Below are 18,007 nucleotides of genomic sequence, written 5' to 3' on the forward strand. Positions count from 1 at the left end.
TTTGAAATCTGTTCTGGGTTTTCTAAAACACAAGTACATCGATGGCTTTATAAAGAACTAGAGAATCAAAGTTCACTGACTCTGAGGAACAAAAAAAATTTTTTTCTGTCCTCTGTTGTAACGTCCCATGTTGTGTCTTTTTTTGCTGACTCAGATGTTCCTAACGGTGTACCTCAGCAACAGCGACAAGCACTTCACGGAGCTTCCCATCACGCCGGAGACGCTGTGTCGAGATGTGGTGGACATGTGTAAAGAGCCGGGGGAGGTGGACTGCTATCTGGCCGAGATGTGGAGAGGATCTGGTATGTGCTGACTTGCATTTTTGTGTTTTTTTAATCTTATTGAGCAACTTCATTCCAATAATAGTTTTGATTTGATGTAACTTTAAGGTAGCAATCAAAAAATTACAATTCTGTCATTATATTCAAAGTTTAAAACTTACAGTTAATAGAGCAGCATGAACATTTCTCAAAATATCTCCTTTTGTGTTTCACGGAAGAAAAAACATCATGCACTATTCCTTTAGCAAAGTCATTACAGAAAGAAAACTGAAAGAAATCATCTTGCTGCACCTGTCCATGTGACTGTGGTTTAAATGTGCAGTGATGCATCACTCTAGAATGGATCTTTGCCACCTAATTTGCATCACTTCTTACCTATTGGTCGGTTCCTCTCTCAGAGCGTGTGATTGGTGACAGCGAGCGAATTATCGAAGTGCTGCAGCGCTGGGGTCAGCAGAGGGCGGAGGTGCGATTCTTCCTGCGCCATGACCGAGCACCTGGCCAAGATACAGGTGAGAATGAGAAAGGTCAATGCTTTCAGAAGTCACCAAAAGTCATTTTACAAAACTGGTGGCACTTTTGTTCCTCATATGCATACGTGCAAAAAAAAAAAAGTTTACTAAATGTTAATGTACACATTTCAACTTTTGCCTTTCATCATGAGGATGCATTTTTGGCGCCCATGTATTTCATAGTGAATATGATATTTTTTTTTATGAATACAATTATAAAAGTAAAAGCTATCATTTGTTATTTAATACCTCTCTCTCTCTCTATATATATATATATTTTTAGATGTTTTTAAATGGCATAATGTTTTATTTATTTATTTGGTAACAATTTACTTTAGGGTCCAATTCTCGCTATTAACTAGTTGCTTATTAACTTGCAAATTGGCTGATTATTAGTACTTATAAAGCACATATTATTATTAGCTTCTATTATTAGCCTTATTCTGCATGAATTATTCTGCATATTCTACATACTTAATCTACCCAATACCTAAACTTAAAAACTGCCTTACTAACTATTAATAAGCAATAATTAGGAGTTTATTGAGACAAAAGTTGTAGTTAATAGTGAGAATTGGACCCTAAACTAAAAGTGTGACCATTTTTTTTTATATATATATATATATTAAAGTAATGAACCGTTCCATAAAAAAAATAAATATATATATATATATATATATATATATACACTCACCTAAAGGATTATTAGGAACACCTGTTCAATTTCTCATTAATGCAATTATCTAATCAACCAATCACATGGCAGTTGCTTCAATGCATTTAGGGGTGTGGTCCTGGTCAAGACAATCTCCTGAACTCCAAACTGAATGTCAGAATGGGAAAGAAAGGTGATTTAAGCAATTTTGAGCGTGGCATGGTTGTTGGTGCCAGACGGGCCGGTCTGAGTATTTCACAATCTGCTCAGTTACTGGGATTTTCACGCACAACCATTTCTAGGGTTTACAAAGAATGGTGTGAAAAGGGAAAAACATCCAGTATGCGGCAGTCCTGTGGGCGAAAATGCCTTGTTGATGCTAGAGGTCAGAGGAGAATGGGCCGACTGATTCAAGCTGATAGAAGAGCAACTTTGACTGAAATAACCACTCGTTACAACCGAGGTATGCAGCAAAGCATTTGTGAAGCTACAACACGCACAACCTTGAGGCGGATGGGCTACAACAGCAGAAGACCCCACCGGGTACCACTCATCTCCACTACAAATAGGAAAAAGAGGCTACAATTTGCACGAGCTCACCAAAATTGGACAGTTGAAGACTGGAAAAATGTTGCCTGGTCTGATGAGTCTCGATTTCTGTTGAGACATTCAGATGGTAGAGTCAGAATTTGGCGTAAACAGAATGAGAACATGGATCCATCATGCCTTGTTACCACTGTGCAGGCTGGTGGTGGTGGTGTAATGGTGTGGGGGATGTTTTCTTGGCACACTTTAGGCCCCTTAGTGCCAATTGGGCATCGTTTAAATGCCACGGCCTACCTGAGCATTGTTTCTGACCATGTCCATCCCTTTATGACCACCATGTACCCATCCTCTGATGGCTACTTCCAGCAGGATAATGCACCATGTCACAAAGCTCGAATCATTTCAAATTGGTTTCTTGAACATGACAATGAGTTCACTGTACTAAAATGGCCCCCACAGTCACCAGATCTCAACCCAATAGAGCATCTTTGGGATGTGGTGGAACGGGAGCTTCGTGCCCTGGATGTGCATCCCACAAATCTCCATCAACTGCAAGATGCTATCCTATCAATATGGGCCAACATTTCTAAAGAATGCTTTCAGCACCTTGTTGAATCAATGCCACGTAGAATTAAGGCAGTTCTGAAGGCGAAAGGGGGTCAAACACAGTATTAGTATGGTGTTCCTAATAATCCTTTAGGTGAGTGTATACAAATATACATACAATTAAATGAACCAGCAATGTAATATGTATAACTGTTGACCCTGTTACCATTATATACACTTATTATAGTTATAGTTATATAGAAATACACTATATATTGTATAGTGTATAGATAGATAGATAGATAGATAGATAGATAGATAGATAGATAGATAGATAGATAGATAGATAGAAGTAATTAAATGAACCATTCCATAAATAAATGAAAACTTTATTATAATGTCGTAAAGCTCTACAGATAATTTAAAGTCTCTTTTTTTGTCACTTTATCTTAAATTTGATTATGTTTGTCTGCAGGGAATTGTCTTAAAATGTCAACCCTGTTACCATGAGAAATGATGAGGGTATTTTTATAGAAATGTCATATTGTATTTCATTATGTCAAATTAAACTGTAACTGTAACCATCATTCCTGTTACCTTTCTGTAAGCATGTCTTACATTTAAAAATGGTCAAATGGTTTATTTAGATGGAAAAAGTGGCGTGCATTTTATACACACTCATACACATTATTATATTTATTATTATTAGAATTTTTTTTAATCTAACTTTTGAAAATATGGATTTACAAAAGGCCCCAATTACCTACTTTTAGTTTCTATGTCTGATTTTGAATACTGAAGACAGTAGCAATGTGAAAGAGGTGGAGAATGTTTGACAGTGTGTATAATTTACTGCATGGTTTGATTATTATCTGTTGGATGGTTGGATGGTTGGATGGCCATTTGAATATAGACTGGCTCTTTTTCCATACCAGATCACAGGCACGTTCGATTACATCCTCTCCCGGTCGGCGGTCTGCTGTCAGTGTGGACATGCTGTTGTTGCGGATAGGCGTGAATGTCATTTCCTTTTATAGGAGACTGTGAATAGAGAGGTTGTAAATTTGACATGGTTATGGCTGTGTTGGGGCATGAATAATTTACTGCAGAACAGCTTGTTTTGTGGGCACTGCCTAAGGGTGGGGGGCTTTGGAATAGATCAGAATGGATCTTTATCTTGTGTCCTATAAACATGCACGCACAATGGACGATATGTTCTGAAACACCAGAGGAGACACATGTGAGAAAACAAACAAACAAAAAAACAACTTCTGAGAATCTGAAACAGTTAAGATAATATTGACATGTACAGCTCATACTGCAGAGTGCAGTTTGTGAAGGAACACCTGTGTGAAAGTAATGAACCGGTGTAGTTCAAACACTGACTCTCATTGTGTGCGTGTGCGTGTGCGTATGCGTGCTCGTGTGTGTGTGTGTGTGTGTGTGTGTGTGTGTGTGTGTGTGTGTGTGTGTGTGTGTGTGTGTGTGTGTGTGTGTGTGTGTGTGTGTGTGTGTGTGTGTGTGTGTGTGTGTGTGTGTGTGTGTGTGTGTGTGAGTCATCACTTTCCATCCAAATGCATCCAAGAATTCAGTCACTAACACATATGCCCACACACATTCACACACGCACACATCCAATACACATACATGTCCTGCACGCACACAATTTCTTTCTAATTCTTATTTAATTTTTGCCACTCCCACATAATTAAACACATAAATAGCACATCATTCATGTGACAAGTTCCACAAACTATAAATAAATTGTTTTTATTTGGTACTTTTATGTAAGTTAAGAAATTTGTAAGCAAGTTAAGTTATTTTATATTATAATAATGTTTTTGTTTTTTTGCATGTTATTTTTAACTCATAAATACCCTTTGTCAACTATTTATTTATTATATTTTTTATTTATATATGAATATTTTTTTATTGTTTTTATTTGGTATTTATTATTTAAGTTTTGGTACCACTGAATTTTTCTTTTTATTATTATATTATATTATATTATATTATATTTTTGTAATTAGAAATACGTATAAATTAAATTTTTTGTCAGTTATTTTGCATGTTATTTTTTTAACTCAAAACACCCTATGTCTTAGGATTATATATATATATATATATAACATAATAACATACCGTATATACAGTAACACATTTTTTGGTGGGTTGTTTTGCATGTTATTTTTAACTCATAAATTCCTTTTATCGCAATTTCTAGTAGTTTGTTTACACGGCGTGTTTGAAGTGAATCCTCCCTGTTCCCCTGAGAAGTTTAAGCATCCCAGTCATGTGAAACCATGTGTGAGGTTTCAGATTTCTCTGAGTGACTTTGGCCTTCTTCGCCGGACAAAGACCGGCTGTTACACAACAATGCGAGTGATATCGGCTCTGTACGCCTGGCTTTACCTCACAAAGAGTTCCTTATTTTCCTGTCGAGCATAATTATGTCAATTACACGCAGTTTGACTCGTATCCGTGGTGTTTGTGGTTTGTTTTCACACAGAATTGAGGTAAAACCCTATGCTTGTGTAATCAGTAAGCCCTGATTAGGACCCCTGTGGTGTCAGACTGTGACCAAGAGCATTATTTGGGCATTGTTTCACTCCTAGACTGTTTTATCCAGTAACCCACATAAGCGGCGCTAGCAGTGCCAGTGTTGATGTTATGTAAGTGGGACCCTGGCACAGGCAGTCATATGCAGGATAATTGAGCACTAGTTGTCTTCTCCAGCCAAACAGTCATTATGTAATGAGGTTCACCCAAGCACAGCCACTTTCTTTCAGGCTAAATCCATTATTCCTGACCTTTATTGTTAGTGTGTTCAAATGCTAGTTTGCTAAATGCTAACTGTTGAGCTTTGAGTCAAAGTCTTAATATACCCTTCTCCTCAACAAGCTGCATGATTTGAGGTATAATTTGTTATTTGCAAAAACGGTTCTTGACTAGTTATCCAGTAAAGCTTAATATACATCCTTAACCCTAAGTATGAGCAATAACTGCTAACATGCTGCTAACACTGCTAACTCTCTCTGTCTACAGGAGGTCTCAGAGCTCAAGAGTCTCTTGCCAAGAGAAACGCAGGGAAGGGGACAATGGACAGACACATGGAAAATGGAGTGAGTATGAATTCCCTTAAAGATTTGTTAATCTGCTAAACTCCGCCCCCCTTGGTTACGGTTGCTAACTCAGGCATAAATTAGAGACTTTCAGTAAAATGTGCACATATACTGAAAAAGATTAAATAGATAATATTCTTAAATGGGCTGTAATGAATTATGACATTGCAAAGCATTTTTATAATTTAGAGAATTTATTTAATTAAGCCTTAAACGTGATTAAAAACTGAGGAGACCGTAAATCAGACTTTGGAAATGAGGGACCAATCATAGTTTAATCCCCCGTACTCAAGATACATTTAAAGATTTCGAAAAGCAAACAACATATGTCATGTATAATTGCATATACCATGTATGTGACCTGACAACAAAGTTTTACTATATTAAATTCCTTTAAAACAACCTTTAAAATTAGGGATGCACGATATATCGGCCACCATATCGGTATCGGCCGATATATGTAAATTTTTTATGTTATTGTTATCGCCCCGATAAGAAAATTTGGCCGATATATTAAAGCGATACATAATGGATTTCCTTCAGCTGAGTCACTTCAGATGCTCGCCATGATTTAATTGCTTGAAATATGATTGGAATTACTTCAAAAAAGGAAAATACAGTAAAGTGCAACATGTAAGTCTGTCATATAGGCTACATAAAATTATATATTAAAATATTATTATAATTGTGTGCTTGGGACATGGATTTTAATGGTGAGACTTTTGCTTTTGTAATCAGGCTCTCAAAAATTATATAAAAATTATATGTATACAATATATCGGTTATCGGCTTTCAAATATAAAGAGTTATCGGTATCGGGCAAAATTTTCATATCGATGCATCCCTATTTAGAATGTTTCAAATAAAGCTGTCCTATATAAAATAGCAAAATCTGATATTGTTTTAGATGGCGGCCCCTCATATGGACATCACCCTCAGCGAGTTGCAAGAGATGGCGTCACGGCAACAACAACAGATCAACGCACAACAACAGCTCCTGGCCACAAAGGTAGCCCACTGCGCCATTGGCAAATATTACTAGTCTGTGTTTTTTTACAACTTAAAGGGACACTTCGTGCAAAAATTAAAGTCATTTACTCATTGCAAACCTGTATGACTTTCTGTCTTACATCAAACACAAAAGGAGATATTTAGCAGAATGTCCAAGCTGCTCTTTTCCATACAATGTAAATGAATGGAGACCAAGGCTGTATGGAAAAGAACACCATCTCCTGACCAAGTCATACATGAAATGGTGTCACAAGTTGAGCATTTGAATAAAACGGCTGCATAATATCATACAGTGAACGCAGTTATCATCATATTTGTCATGTTCTCCATATCAGAACTGTTTATTATCAGCATGATTGAAAACAGTAGGCACATAGTTCTGAAACTTAATGATGTCTGAAAATGAGTTTCGCTGAGATTGTGACCTGACGCCTCCTCACAGGAACAGCGACTGCGATTCCTGAAGCTGCAGGACCAGCGGCAGCAGCAACAGCAGGCGTCCGAGCAGGAGAAACTGCGGATGCTGCGGGAGAACGCAGAGAACCAGGAGGCCAAACTGCGCAGGGTTCGAGCTCTGAAAGGACAAGTGGAACAGAAACGCATCAGCAATAGTAAACTAGGTCAGAACCAGTAAACTCGTTAGAGAAAGTAGGTTAGAAACGCTGAAACTGCATGCACTGTAACATTGACCTTCTTTGAAGGATATTGGTTCAAGGTGAAATTAGAGGGAGAGTGTTTGGGATGCCAGTTTAAAAATAGTCTTTATTTTTGCTGTTTTGTTTGGTGCAGTGGTGTAGAAATGATCTGTTTTCTAAAATAAAGCAATTAATTTTACCAAAACGATTATCACTAAAGAAAATTATAGATTATTATTAGTGCTGTCAAATCGATTAATCGCGTCTAACATAAAAGTCTAAGTGTATGTATATATATATATATATATATATATATATATATATATATTACGTGTTTTGGAGAAAATAATATATACAGTATGTACATCACAATAAATATGTGATTTTTCACCCCACTTTCAATTCTTTTACCTCAATGAAAGGTTCGATTTTTGCGAATTTCTTTGAATGAAAGATGCAGATTTATTTTTACAGCCATCTTTGATCATATTTACCAGGGGTGCCAATAATTTTGACCACAGTGTTTGTGTGTATTATATATATATATATATATATATATATATATATATATATATATATATATACACACACACACATTATATATTTACAAACTTTTATGTATTTAATTAAATTATTATTTATATTATTGTTTTTATAAATTATTAAAAATAGTCAAATCCAAGCCAATTGGTTTGATCAGCTAATTAGGTTTTCTACTGAATAGTTCAGATTTACTTTAATTATAATCTATATTGAGGTGTCTAATTTGAAAGCTAGACATTAATCCATATTTATAATTTAAAAAGTTTTTTTTTTTAATTACTTTTTCCAAAGATGTACGAAGATGTAATTTGTTGTGGATCATTTGCCCACTAATGGAAAAGTTAATTCTGCTGTTTCTGTATATAAAACTGCCATTAGCGGCTAAATTAATCAACAGAGACAACAACAAATGTTCTTGCTTATGGGAATGAGAAGTTAATTAACAAGTGAACTAAAAACCTCCTTTTTCTCCCTCTGTAGTGGAGGAAATCGAGCAGATGAATGGCCTGTTCCAGCAGAAGCAGCGGGAGCTGGTGATGGCCGTCAGCAGGGTGGAGGAGTTGGGTCGACAACTGGACATGTTACGTGGCGGGAAAATGGACGTCCCACACGAGGCTGGATCGAGCTCCAGTGGGGAACTAGAGCGACTGTACAAAGAACTTCAGGTAGCTTTTTTCCTCTTGGCCTACAGCTTGCTATTACACAATCTCGCTATTCACACATGCAGTGGTATTTGGACACACTTAAAATATTACTTCATAACAAAATATCAAGCCAAGTGGCATTTATTTGAAAGAAATATAGCAGGAATACACTTTTCAGGCTTTAAATTTGGTTTTTAAATTGAGAAAAAAGTGAATAGTCTCGCACACAAAATTCAACAGTCCCTCTTTTGTTCTGGGATTTTCTCCTTTCAACAGCTGAGGAATAAATTGAATCAGGAGCAAAGTGCCAAACTCCAGCAGCAGAGAGAGAATCTAAACAAGAAGAACGGAGAAATGGCCACCATGGACAAAAGAGTGGCTGAACTGAGAGAGAGGCTCTGGAAGAAAAAAGCTGCTCTCCAACAGAAAGAGAACTTGCCTGTGAGCACCTCTATATCTTTCACATCTCTTCTTCTTTTTGGACACAAATTTAGTTACTAATACTTCCCCTCATTCTCTGTCTCTTCATCTTCCAGCAGCCACCTGAAGGGCAGAGCTCTCAGCCCATCGGCCCGGCCAGGGTCGCTGCTGTTGGGCCGTACATCCAGACCTCTCCGGCTCCTCCGGTTCCTCCCAGGCAGGAGATTCTGGTGAAGCCTGCTTATCCCGACGGCACAGCCACTCTTCCCAAACCCCTCCCCAAACCGACCACAGGTACGTGTATATATCTGTATATATACCATCATCATACCTCTCCCTATTGGACTAATAACCCCTGATTCATCTTTTCCTAATTTTATTTCCAGGTATTGGCTTCTTGACAAGTAAGATCTCCAAGGTGTCAGATTTGTTTTCCAACACAGAAACCAACAGCAGCACCCATGGCCATTCCTCCACCCTTCCCCGTATGACCAGCCACGGATCCCAGGAAAAAGGTGCAGTAGACCTCTCTCTCCAACCTTTCAAAACTTGCATTCAGACTCAAGCCATTGGTTGAGCCAGACGTTGACTTGTCAGACCAATGTTTTGATAGCGCCACAGTGTTTACACTCTTCAGGAAGTCAACCACTAATGGCTTACTTGAAGTTGTCTCTCCATTAAATTGGGATAAGCAAAAGTATTTAACATCCACTACACACTTTATGTAGTACAAACCCAAAGACAATGTGTTACTTCAGTGAGAAATCTTAATGTTTAAATTTCAAGAGATGATTAAGCTGTTTTCTTAAATGTCTGTTTGTAGATCCTGAGGCAGATTTGAGACCGCCGCCATTGCCCTTACGCAAGAACCAGAGTAGTGAGGACCTCTTGAGGGATGCCCAGGTATTGCATGAATTTAACAGTTTTCAGAGATTTCCAATAAATGAATGCCAATGTATAGCTATTATGTAGTAAATAAACACTAATGCCTCTTCAATCCTAGTCTGCAGGCAGAATGTTTGGGAAGGTTCCACCTCCTGTTCCCAGCAAGCCCAAACCTGCTCTACCAGGCCAGTCCACCTTCAGTAAACCTCCTTACAGCACGGGCACCTTCCCTGGCAAAGCCAGATCAGCCAATCAGAAACCCCCGATGCCCCTTCCATCCCACAACAACACCTTACCCCTACCCCTGCCCCCTAAACCGGACACCTTACCTGCTGCCACAGTACGTCCTTTCACAACAGATACTTCCGCTGGGAAAGAGACGTCCACCCCCACCACACTCCACAAGCCCCAGACGGTGGCAGCGAGCTCCATCTACTCCATGTACACCCAGCAGAACACTCTTGGGAAGGGTTACCAAGGGCAAAGTACACTGACCCGTTCACAGCCTCGATGTGAGTACCGTCACCACATCCAAGCTAATTTAGAGGTATCTTATGATTGAATTTGATAAGTATCTATTTCAGAAGATGTAATGTTACACTGGACTTGCTGCCAAATCAACAAAAGCACACAGAATTAACTTTGAAGTAGACATTGAGTAACTTAATCTAGTATTAAAGGAATGATTCACCCAAAACCAACAATTCTGCCATAATTTACTCATTATCATAAACACTCTGTTGTCTGAGATTTGAGAGCTGTTGCAGTACAGGAGAGGATAACACACAATTTGTTTGGAAATGCTTAGGTATTTCATAGAAAGTCTAAGAACAGGATTTTTTAGCTTAAAATAAACACATTTCTTAGTCGTGATCCAAACATTGCGTCTGAGCATTTTGGTCTTCATTCATTCATTCTTTGTTTTACCAGGTTAAAAACTCATTACAAGAGTGACCTGGCCAAGATCGCAGCTACAATAACATAGACGTACAAATAGACATCAAAACACAAAAACACAACAGCAATTTACCAAAAGATAAAACACATAATCAGTTAAAAGTAACTTAAACTCGTTTAGTGATGGAAGCATAGTCAGCTTTAAGATGTTTTGTAAATTATTCCAAGCAGATGAAACATTATATTTAAAGCCTTTTTTTCCCTAGCTCTGTTCGAACCTGAGGAACATTAAGATATAACAAATAATTTGAACTTAGATTGTAGCAAACATTTGTTTTATAAACTCAGAGAGACAAATAAGATGGAATTACACCACAAATAGACTTATAAATAAAACAATACCAGTTAAAACTTCGAGTATACATTTACATTTACATTTATTCATTTAGCTGACGCTTTTATACAAAGCGACTTACAATTGCTATATATGTCAGAGGTCGCACGCCTCTGGAGCAACTAGGGGTTAAGTGTCTTGCTCAGGGACACATTGGTGTCTCACAGTGGATTCGAACCCGGGTCTCTCACACCAAAGGCATGTGTCTTATCCATTGCGCCACCACCACCCCCTATACAAAGATTCATAAGCATCAAAAGCTTTCTTTAGTTAAGTTTAAAGTTCTTCAAGGCAGAAACAAATGAAGAAAAGAGGGATTTATTACAGTCTCTGATTTAGATGTAGTATTTAAACCAAGCTGCTTAATTATTACAACTGGCCAAATTTAACTTAGACATTGGGGGAATTCAAAAAAAGCATTTTGTGCCCTTTAATGACACGGCAGCAAGTTGACACTCCATTGTTCTGCTACACTTTATTCCTTATATATTTACAAGTGTTGATGTTTATTCACTTTTTAGCAGACATCGGATGGAGAGACTAATACATTTTAATTAAAGACACAAGGAGATAATATTTGGCACAAAAGTGTCATTTGCAACAACAATCTTAACAGCTGTACACATTTATTCTGCTTACATAAATAAGGTTATGTGTGTACATTGTGATGTGTGCTTTTAGGGTGTACCAAAATTGTACATATAAGAATGTAAGTAGAGCTTTATCCAGAGTGAGTAGGGCTCATTCATTGTGATGCTCACTTTTCACAAAGAGAAGGAGAGTACTCATTCATTTTGTTACGTAACTTTGTAGTCATTTGGTTCCAGCTTTGGTTTGCATATCTTTAAAAACTAGGAGCAGGTAGGCAAATTGCTCTATCTGCAAAGGTACACTTTGTGGCTCAGGCACGGAAACAAATGTTAAATAAGGATATAGTCATAAAATATAATGCATTATTATTTGTATACTAAATATACTCAGTACCCTTGGACTGGTTAGATTCAAGCTAAGTAATGTACCTCATGTTCTTATTTTAGTGGTCGCTCAGGAATATAAATAGCAATTAGTACCTGATCCTCACTTCTTTCCTCTCACAGTATACGGTAAACCAGTCATCCCATCCAGTGGAGGGCAGCAGTCCCTTATTCAGGACAGCAGTCATCTTGAGAAAACTGGAGGTCTAGATGGTGACCAAGTGGACCAGGGCAGCAACATGGCCCCTGTATCCTCCTCTGTGGAGGGCCAGGAGGTAGAACGTGCTCCCCGGCCCCTCAGCCCAACCAAACTTCTCCCGTTCCTCTCAAATTCCCATCGGCTCCAGAGCGACGTTGACTTGGAGGCTCTAAGGAAGAGACTGCACCATGCGCCCAGGCCTCTTAAAAAGCGTGGCTCTATAACAGAATCCGAGGGGCCCGGCGGACCCAACATCCAGAAGCTCCTCTACCAGAAGACCACGTTGGCAGCCATGGAGACCGCGATCACCCCAGCTGGCTTCTTTCAGGCTGAAGGCGAGGATGGATGCAGGTCGGTAGCTGACGAGGGCACTAGACCCCAGGAGGGACACCACGATAATACGATACCTGAGTGTGAAAGAGAGGAGGAGGAGCTGACGCCTCCACCGCTTCCATCTCGATCGCCTATCCTGGATGACAGCACCATTTCTAGCACTGGAATGAAGGAACCCCAGCTGAAGGAAGAACAGGAAGTCTATGGCCCGGCTGCTCCAGAGCCTTATGTTGAGGAGTATCCACCTTACCCTCCACCTCCATATCCCAGCATGATAGAGCAGGAGGGGCCGGGGGAGGACAGTGTTAATATGAAGGCTCCAGAGGTCACCGGACAGGTCACGCTACCACCGGTAGGTACTACTATATTCCCTAAAGGTACAACCATGTCTTTAGAGGACTGAAGGGATGTTCACACTTGCAGCGAATTGCAGCGACCCAAGTGGCCCAAAGTCATTCAATTTCAGCAAGAGTTGTCGATTTAAGGCGACTTGAATGACTGATGTGACAAAGTTGAGTTGTGATTTCTATTTTTATTTTTTTCAGTTAAAGAAATAGTTCACCCAATAATTATCCCATAAATTACTCACCCTCAAGCCATCCTAGGTGTATATGTATTCTTCTTTCAGCTGAACACAGTGTTATATTTAAAAAAAAAATCCTGGCTCTTCCAAGCTTTATAATGGCATTGAATAGCGGTCGAGTTTTTGAAGCTGCAAAAAGAGCATCCATCCATCATAAAAGTAATCCATACGACTCCAGTGGGTTAATAAATGACTTCTGAAGTGAAGCGATGGGTTTTTGTAAGAAAAATATCCATATTTAAAACTTTAAAAACTATAATCACTGGGTTTTTTTTTTGGGCTGTCAGTGTGAACCTTAACAGGCATGTTTTTACCAATCAGGAAACTTTAATTGATTTAGGCGTTATGACAAAGTCCCCTTAAGACGAGTCATTTCACTCAGCGGCCATCTTTGAAACGCCTCTTGGGCATGCAAGTGCAGCTCCTATCTCTTTGAATGGGAAAACATAAAATTCTCCAAAACTGTTTGCCAAGCTTTCGATTAAATTTCATATTTTAAATCAGGCTGGATTTTAGGCTGGATCACGCTCATGCGCAGTGGAAGCGTGTGTCTGACTGTTTCTAAGGGAACCGGAGCTTCTAATGGCAGCTGCAGTGACGCGATGACTTTACCAATCGGTGATTGGCTCTTATTTAGAAGGCGGGACTTATTCCGCCATATAGAGCAATGCACTTTTCCCCATTCGAAACAATACGAGTGACATTACGTCTTGTGTTATTCTATAGTCTTTGGTTATGATCTGCGAACATACAGCTATCATACAGTCTTGAACATACAGTCTTGATCAGTGTTTTCCAGCTCTGATCCTGGAGTTTGCCCAACGCTGCACATTTTGTATGTCTTTCTAATCAAATGCACTTAATTCATCATTTCGATAGTAAAGACCTCAAATGGGTGTGTCAGATAAGGTAGACATCCAAAATGTGTACTGTTGGGACTACCCCAGCAGCAGGGTTGGTCTTGATGGATGGCTCAAAATTGAATATCTTTTTTGCTGTGCTAAGGTGTGAAAGCATTTCAGCGTAGTCAGGTACTGACTCAACACTGAGCAGCCCATTACAGTCGAATGCTCTGCACAAAAGAGCCCGGAGTGTGTAGGTAGTCTTAGGCGACAAATGGGTCCACAGAAGGTGCATCATGGCCACAAAATGGGACGCCTGCTGATTCATAAAATTACAGTCAGGACACCCTATGGTCTCTTGGCCTTTATTTGTATGTGTCCATGAAGTGCACAAGACCGTAGGGTGTCCAATTTGTCATTTTATGAATCAATAAGCTGTTACGTCTCCAAAATGTAGACTCTGGGGAAAAAAAAAAACCTTAAAGGACGAGGACGATATTTGGGTTAGGTTCCTCGTCTTTATAGAAAACTCTCTAGCTGTTTAGCCTACAGATTTGAGTATGGCCACAGATAGAAAAAGAGCGAGAGACAGAGAGAGGGTGAAGACAAGTCAGGTCAGTAGATTCCATTCAAACCATCAATTCTGCGCTGTTGCTTAGCAACTAGCCACACTAAGATTCCGAGCACTCCGCCGCAGATCTCATTAAACATTTAAATGGTGCAGAAGTGGCAACCAGTGACCCTCAATTGGCTTTTAATATGCGGAATGAAAGAGTGGTTCATGTCTGGGTAACACCTAGTATTATTACTTCATGTCCAAGAACTTTACCATTTAATTTATGTAGAAATGCATAAATTATACAATATACAGAATTTCCTTCTAATATAGACCTTATGTGTGAGAGAAACAAGTGCGTAGCCATCTTTAGAATATTGTCTTTGAACTTCGTTATAGCGGTAGCTCAGTATTAGTCTATGGCATCACTGTCGAAAAGTAATTAGCTGGTGGTAAAGTGGGTTTACTTAATGCTCTTGATAACTTTCTTTTACTCTACAATGTGATGTTTGTGGAACAATGTCAGAAGACTGGAACGAGCGGTTCATTCTTAAATCTGTAAGATCTTACCTTCATGCTGTGGAATTACAAACCAGAAGACAACATAACAAGTGCAGCCCTGAAAGGGGCAGGGCTACAGAAGGTCTATATAACCAAATATCTATCCATCCATCCATCCCCTCTTGTGTTTCTCAGGGCAAAAGAACAAATCTGCGTAAGACCGGCTCGGAGCGCATCAACCACGGGATGCGTGTGCGCTTTAACCCCCTGGCCCTTCTGCTGGACTCCTCTTTAGAGGGCGAGTACGACCTCGTCCAGAGGATCATATATGAGGTGAGGAATAGGTCATGATCAATTGCATACTTGGTCCACTAGTAAGTAATATAACAATTAGATATATATGTATTGCAGGTTAGCATTTCAAGTGTATGTCTGTATGTCATATGCAGGTGGACGACCCCAGTTTGCCCAATGACGAGGGCATCACTGCTCTGCACAATTCTGTGTGCGCTGGACACACAGAAATCGTAAAGTTCCTGGTGCAGTTTGGAGTGAACGCGAATGCCGCGGACAGCGATGGATGGTGAGTGGAAAGCATTTATAAGCACAGGATAATTCTGCCCAGAGTTTTAATGCATCTAATCGAAAGATCTTTCTTTCTGTTAGGACTCCGCTGCACTGCGCTGCTTCTTGTAATAACGTGCAAGTGTGCAAGTTCCTGGTGGAATCGGGAGCTGCCGTATACGCCACGACCTACAGCGACATGCAGACGGCGGCAGACAAGTGCGAGGAGATGGAAGAAGGATACGCCCAATGCTCTCAGTTTCTCTATGGTGAGAAACCAGTCCTCCCATTATGAAACGGAATGAAAAATAGGACTTTTTGTAGATCAACTGGTGGAGTATCGCAATAAATCTGTAGCACTGAGGTGTTTTTCCACAGGTGTGCAGGAGAAGATGGGCATCATGAACAGGGGTGTAGTTTATGCCCTGTGGGACTATGATGCTGAGGGCCCAGATGAATTGTCCTTTAATGAAGGAGATTGCCTGACCGTCCTACGAAGAGAGGACAGTGAAGAAACAGAGTGGTGGTGGGCAAGATGTGCCGACAATGAGGGCTACATACCTCGCAATCTTCTCGGGGTAAGGAAATGCCGGTTGCACTTTATTTTTGCAGTAGGTGCACTAACGTGTACTTACCTAAGAAAGTACTGGTTAATATAAGGTAACTCCATGGGTTAAGGTTAGGTTTAAAGTCCCCCTGTGGTGAAAATCAAGCTTTTAATGTTGTTCGTATGACTATGTGGTGTTTTTAATATGCTTTAAGACAGACCATGTACAGTAAACACCATTGCGGAGTATTTTCTCCTTAAAACTGCAGTGAACCAAAGACAGTCTCAAAAACGTGGTTTGAAATCGCTGGTGTTTCTGACGTCACAAACTACTTTGTAACCAATCACGTCAATGTGTGATCGTCTCTCTGAGCTGGTGTGAGTGAGTAGAGGCGGGGCTAATTTGCATATTCATAGAACCGCATATACTATATGAGGCAAGGGTGTAGAGTTACATTCAAGCAATTTTAATGGTTGAAGAAATTTCTTTCAAGAAATAAACGTTTGCGAATGTCATTTTGGTGATCAAAGATACGTTTTAAGGGATAAAATGAATGACACCTGGGGGACTTTAAGGGGAGGTTCAGGTTTAGAACCTAGTTATTGTAATTACTATAATAAGTACATAGTATGTACATGGGGAGCAGGACTGTAAACTAAAGTGCTACTGAAATGCCTTTATTTCTCGCATTTGCATACATCTGGGTCAATGATATGATGCTCATTTGAAAAACTTGTCTGCCAAATCCTCAAACCACAGTTAGTAGGGTGTACCAAACATGCAGGAAGTAATTTTGTGTAAATTATGATTATATAAGGAATATTTCAGCACTTTTTTTTACTTGATAGTTACACTACTAGACACTTTGAAGGGTCATTAAATGGTATGTCTTTCAAAAATGTATAAATACCCATACAAATACAAAAAGTACATTTCTACGAACTTGACACATTCTGAACTAGATTTATTTAAAGCTTTCTCCTTATATCGGACATTTAAAAAAAAAAAAAAAAAAAAAAGTATGATTGATACATTGTTGATATTTGTTTTTCTTCTGTAGCTGTACCCCAGAATCAAGCCCAGACAGAGGAGCCTTGCGTAAAAATGTCCAAATCAGCACTGACGTGCCTGACGTTTCCAGAGAGGCATCATTTCATCAGTCGCTTAGTTCTGCAGAGCAAGTTTCGAAAATGAACGCATCACATTTACATTGTGAAAAGATATGAATAGTGTCATGTTGGTATGTTATACATGTTTGTAAGGTTAAAAGCTTTGGTAGAACAGGTAGACTTAGATGCACATTTCAAGCATGTATAGTTAAGTGAAGGAAGAATGAGGAATGTATGAATGGTACAGATGCATTAATAGTCATCTGAGTATTATATCACATATGAAGGATGTCAGATTTAGTGGTAATTTTCCATCTGAAATTTTATGTATTCACAAATGCTGATTTGTTTCACAAAGTGCAAAACAAAAAGCATTCATCTTTCAAAGGTAACAAAAAGATTTTATATAATATTTTTTTTCTTTTTTCTTTTATTCATAACGCCATGTTGCGTAAACCTCTTATGGTGCTTGCTGCTACGCTACAACAATGTGTTCTGTGAACAATTAACAATTTATTGCGCAAAGACAGCTTTCATTTATCATAATAAAACTTGTCAAAACTTTTGACTTGCAGTTTTTATTTGGTCTTTTTCCCCACTTGGTTTCTATAGGAATGTTTTATTCACAATTGATTTATAATCATCTATATTGGTGTGCTGATAAGAGCTTTACTAGTTTTGAAATTATTGTATTCCATGTATTTAAT

The 18,007-nt window shown here is 38.9% G+C and overlaps 1 protein-coding gene across 2 annotated transcripts in view; it reads left to right on the forward strand.

The window, feature by feature from the left end:
- Positions 1-17,865, forward strand: part of tp53bp2b (tumor protein p53 binding protein, 2b) — a 29,390-nt gene extending 11,525 nt beyond the window's left edge. The window contains exons 2-18 of one of the 2 annotated variants that reach the window (XM_082139707.1): positions 155-302; positions 680-793; positions 5,586-5,662; positions 6,570-6,671; positions 7,116-7,293; positions 8,332-8,516; positions 8,772-8,936; positions 9,032-9,209; positions 9,302-9,430; positions 9,739-9,818; positions 9,919-10,312; positions 12,189-12,949; positions 15,275-15,412; positions 15,529-15,662; positions 15,746-15,912; positions 16,022-16,221; positions 17,252-17,865. In XM_082139707.1, the coding sequence (XP_081995833.1) occupies positions 155-302; positions 680-793; positions 5,586-5,662; positions 6,570-6,671; positions 7,116-7,293; positions 8,332-8,516; positions 8,772-8,936; positions 9,032-9,209; positions 9,302-9,430; positions 9,739-9,818; positions 9,919-10,312; positions 12,189-12,949; positions 15,275-15,412; positions 15,529-15,662; positions 15,746-15,912; positions 16,022-16,221; positions 17,252-17,293 (3,192 nt within the window). In that variant the 3' untranslated portion in view covers positions 17,294-17,865. The remainder of the gene's footprint in view (positions 1-154; positions 303-679; positions 794-5,585; positions 5,663-6,569; positions 6,672-7,115; positions 7,294-8,331; positions 8,517-8,771; positions 8,937-9,031; positions 9,210-9,301; positions 9,431-9,738; positions 9,819-9,918; positions 10,313-12,188; positions 12,950-15,274; positions 15,413-15,528; positions 15,663-15,745; positions 15,913-16,021; positions 16,222-17,251) is intronic. The other variant, XM_082139708.1, reaches the window with a different exon arrangement.
- The last annotated feature ends 142 nt before the right edge of the window (positions 17,866-18,007 follow it).

The sequence above is a fragment of the Leuciscus leuciscus genome, assembly GCF_965113295.1.
Source record: "Leuciscus leuciscus genome assembly, chromosome: 15".
Classification (NCBI taxonomy): domain Eukaryota; kingdom Metazoa; phylum Chordata; class Actinopteri; order Cypriniformes; family Leuciscidae; genus Leuciscus; species Leuciscus leuciscus.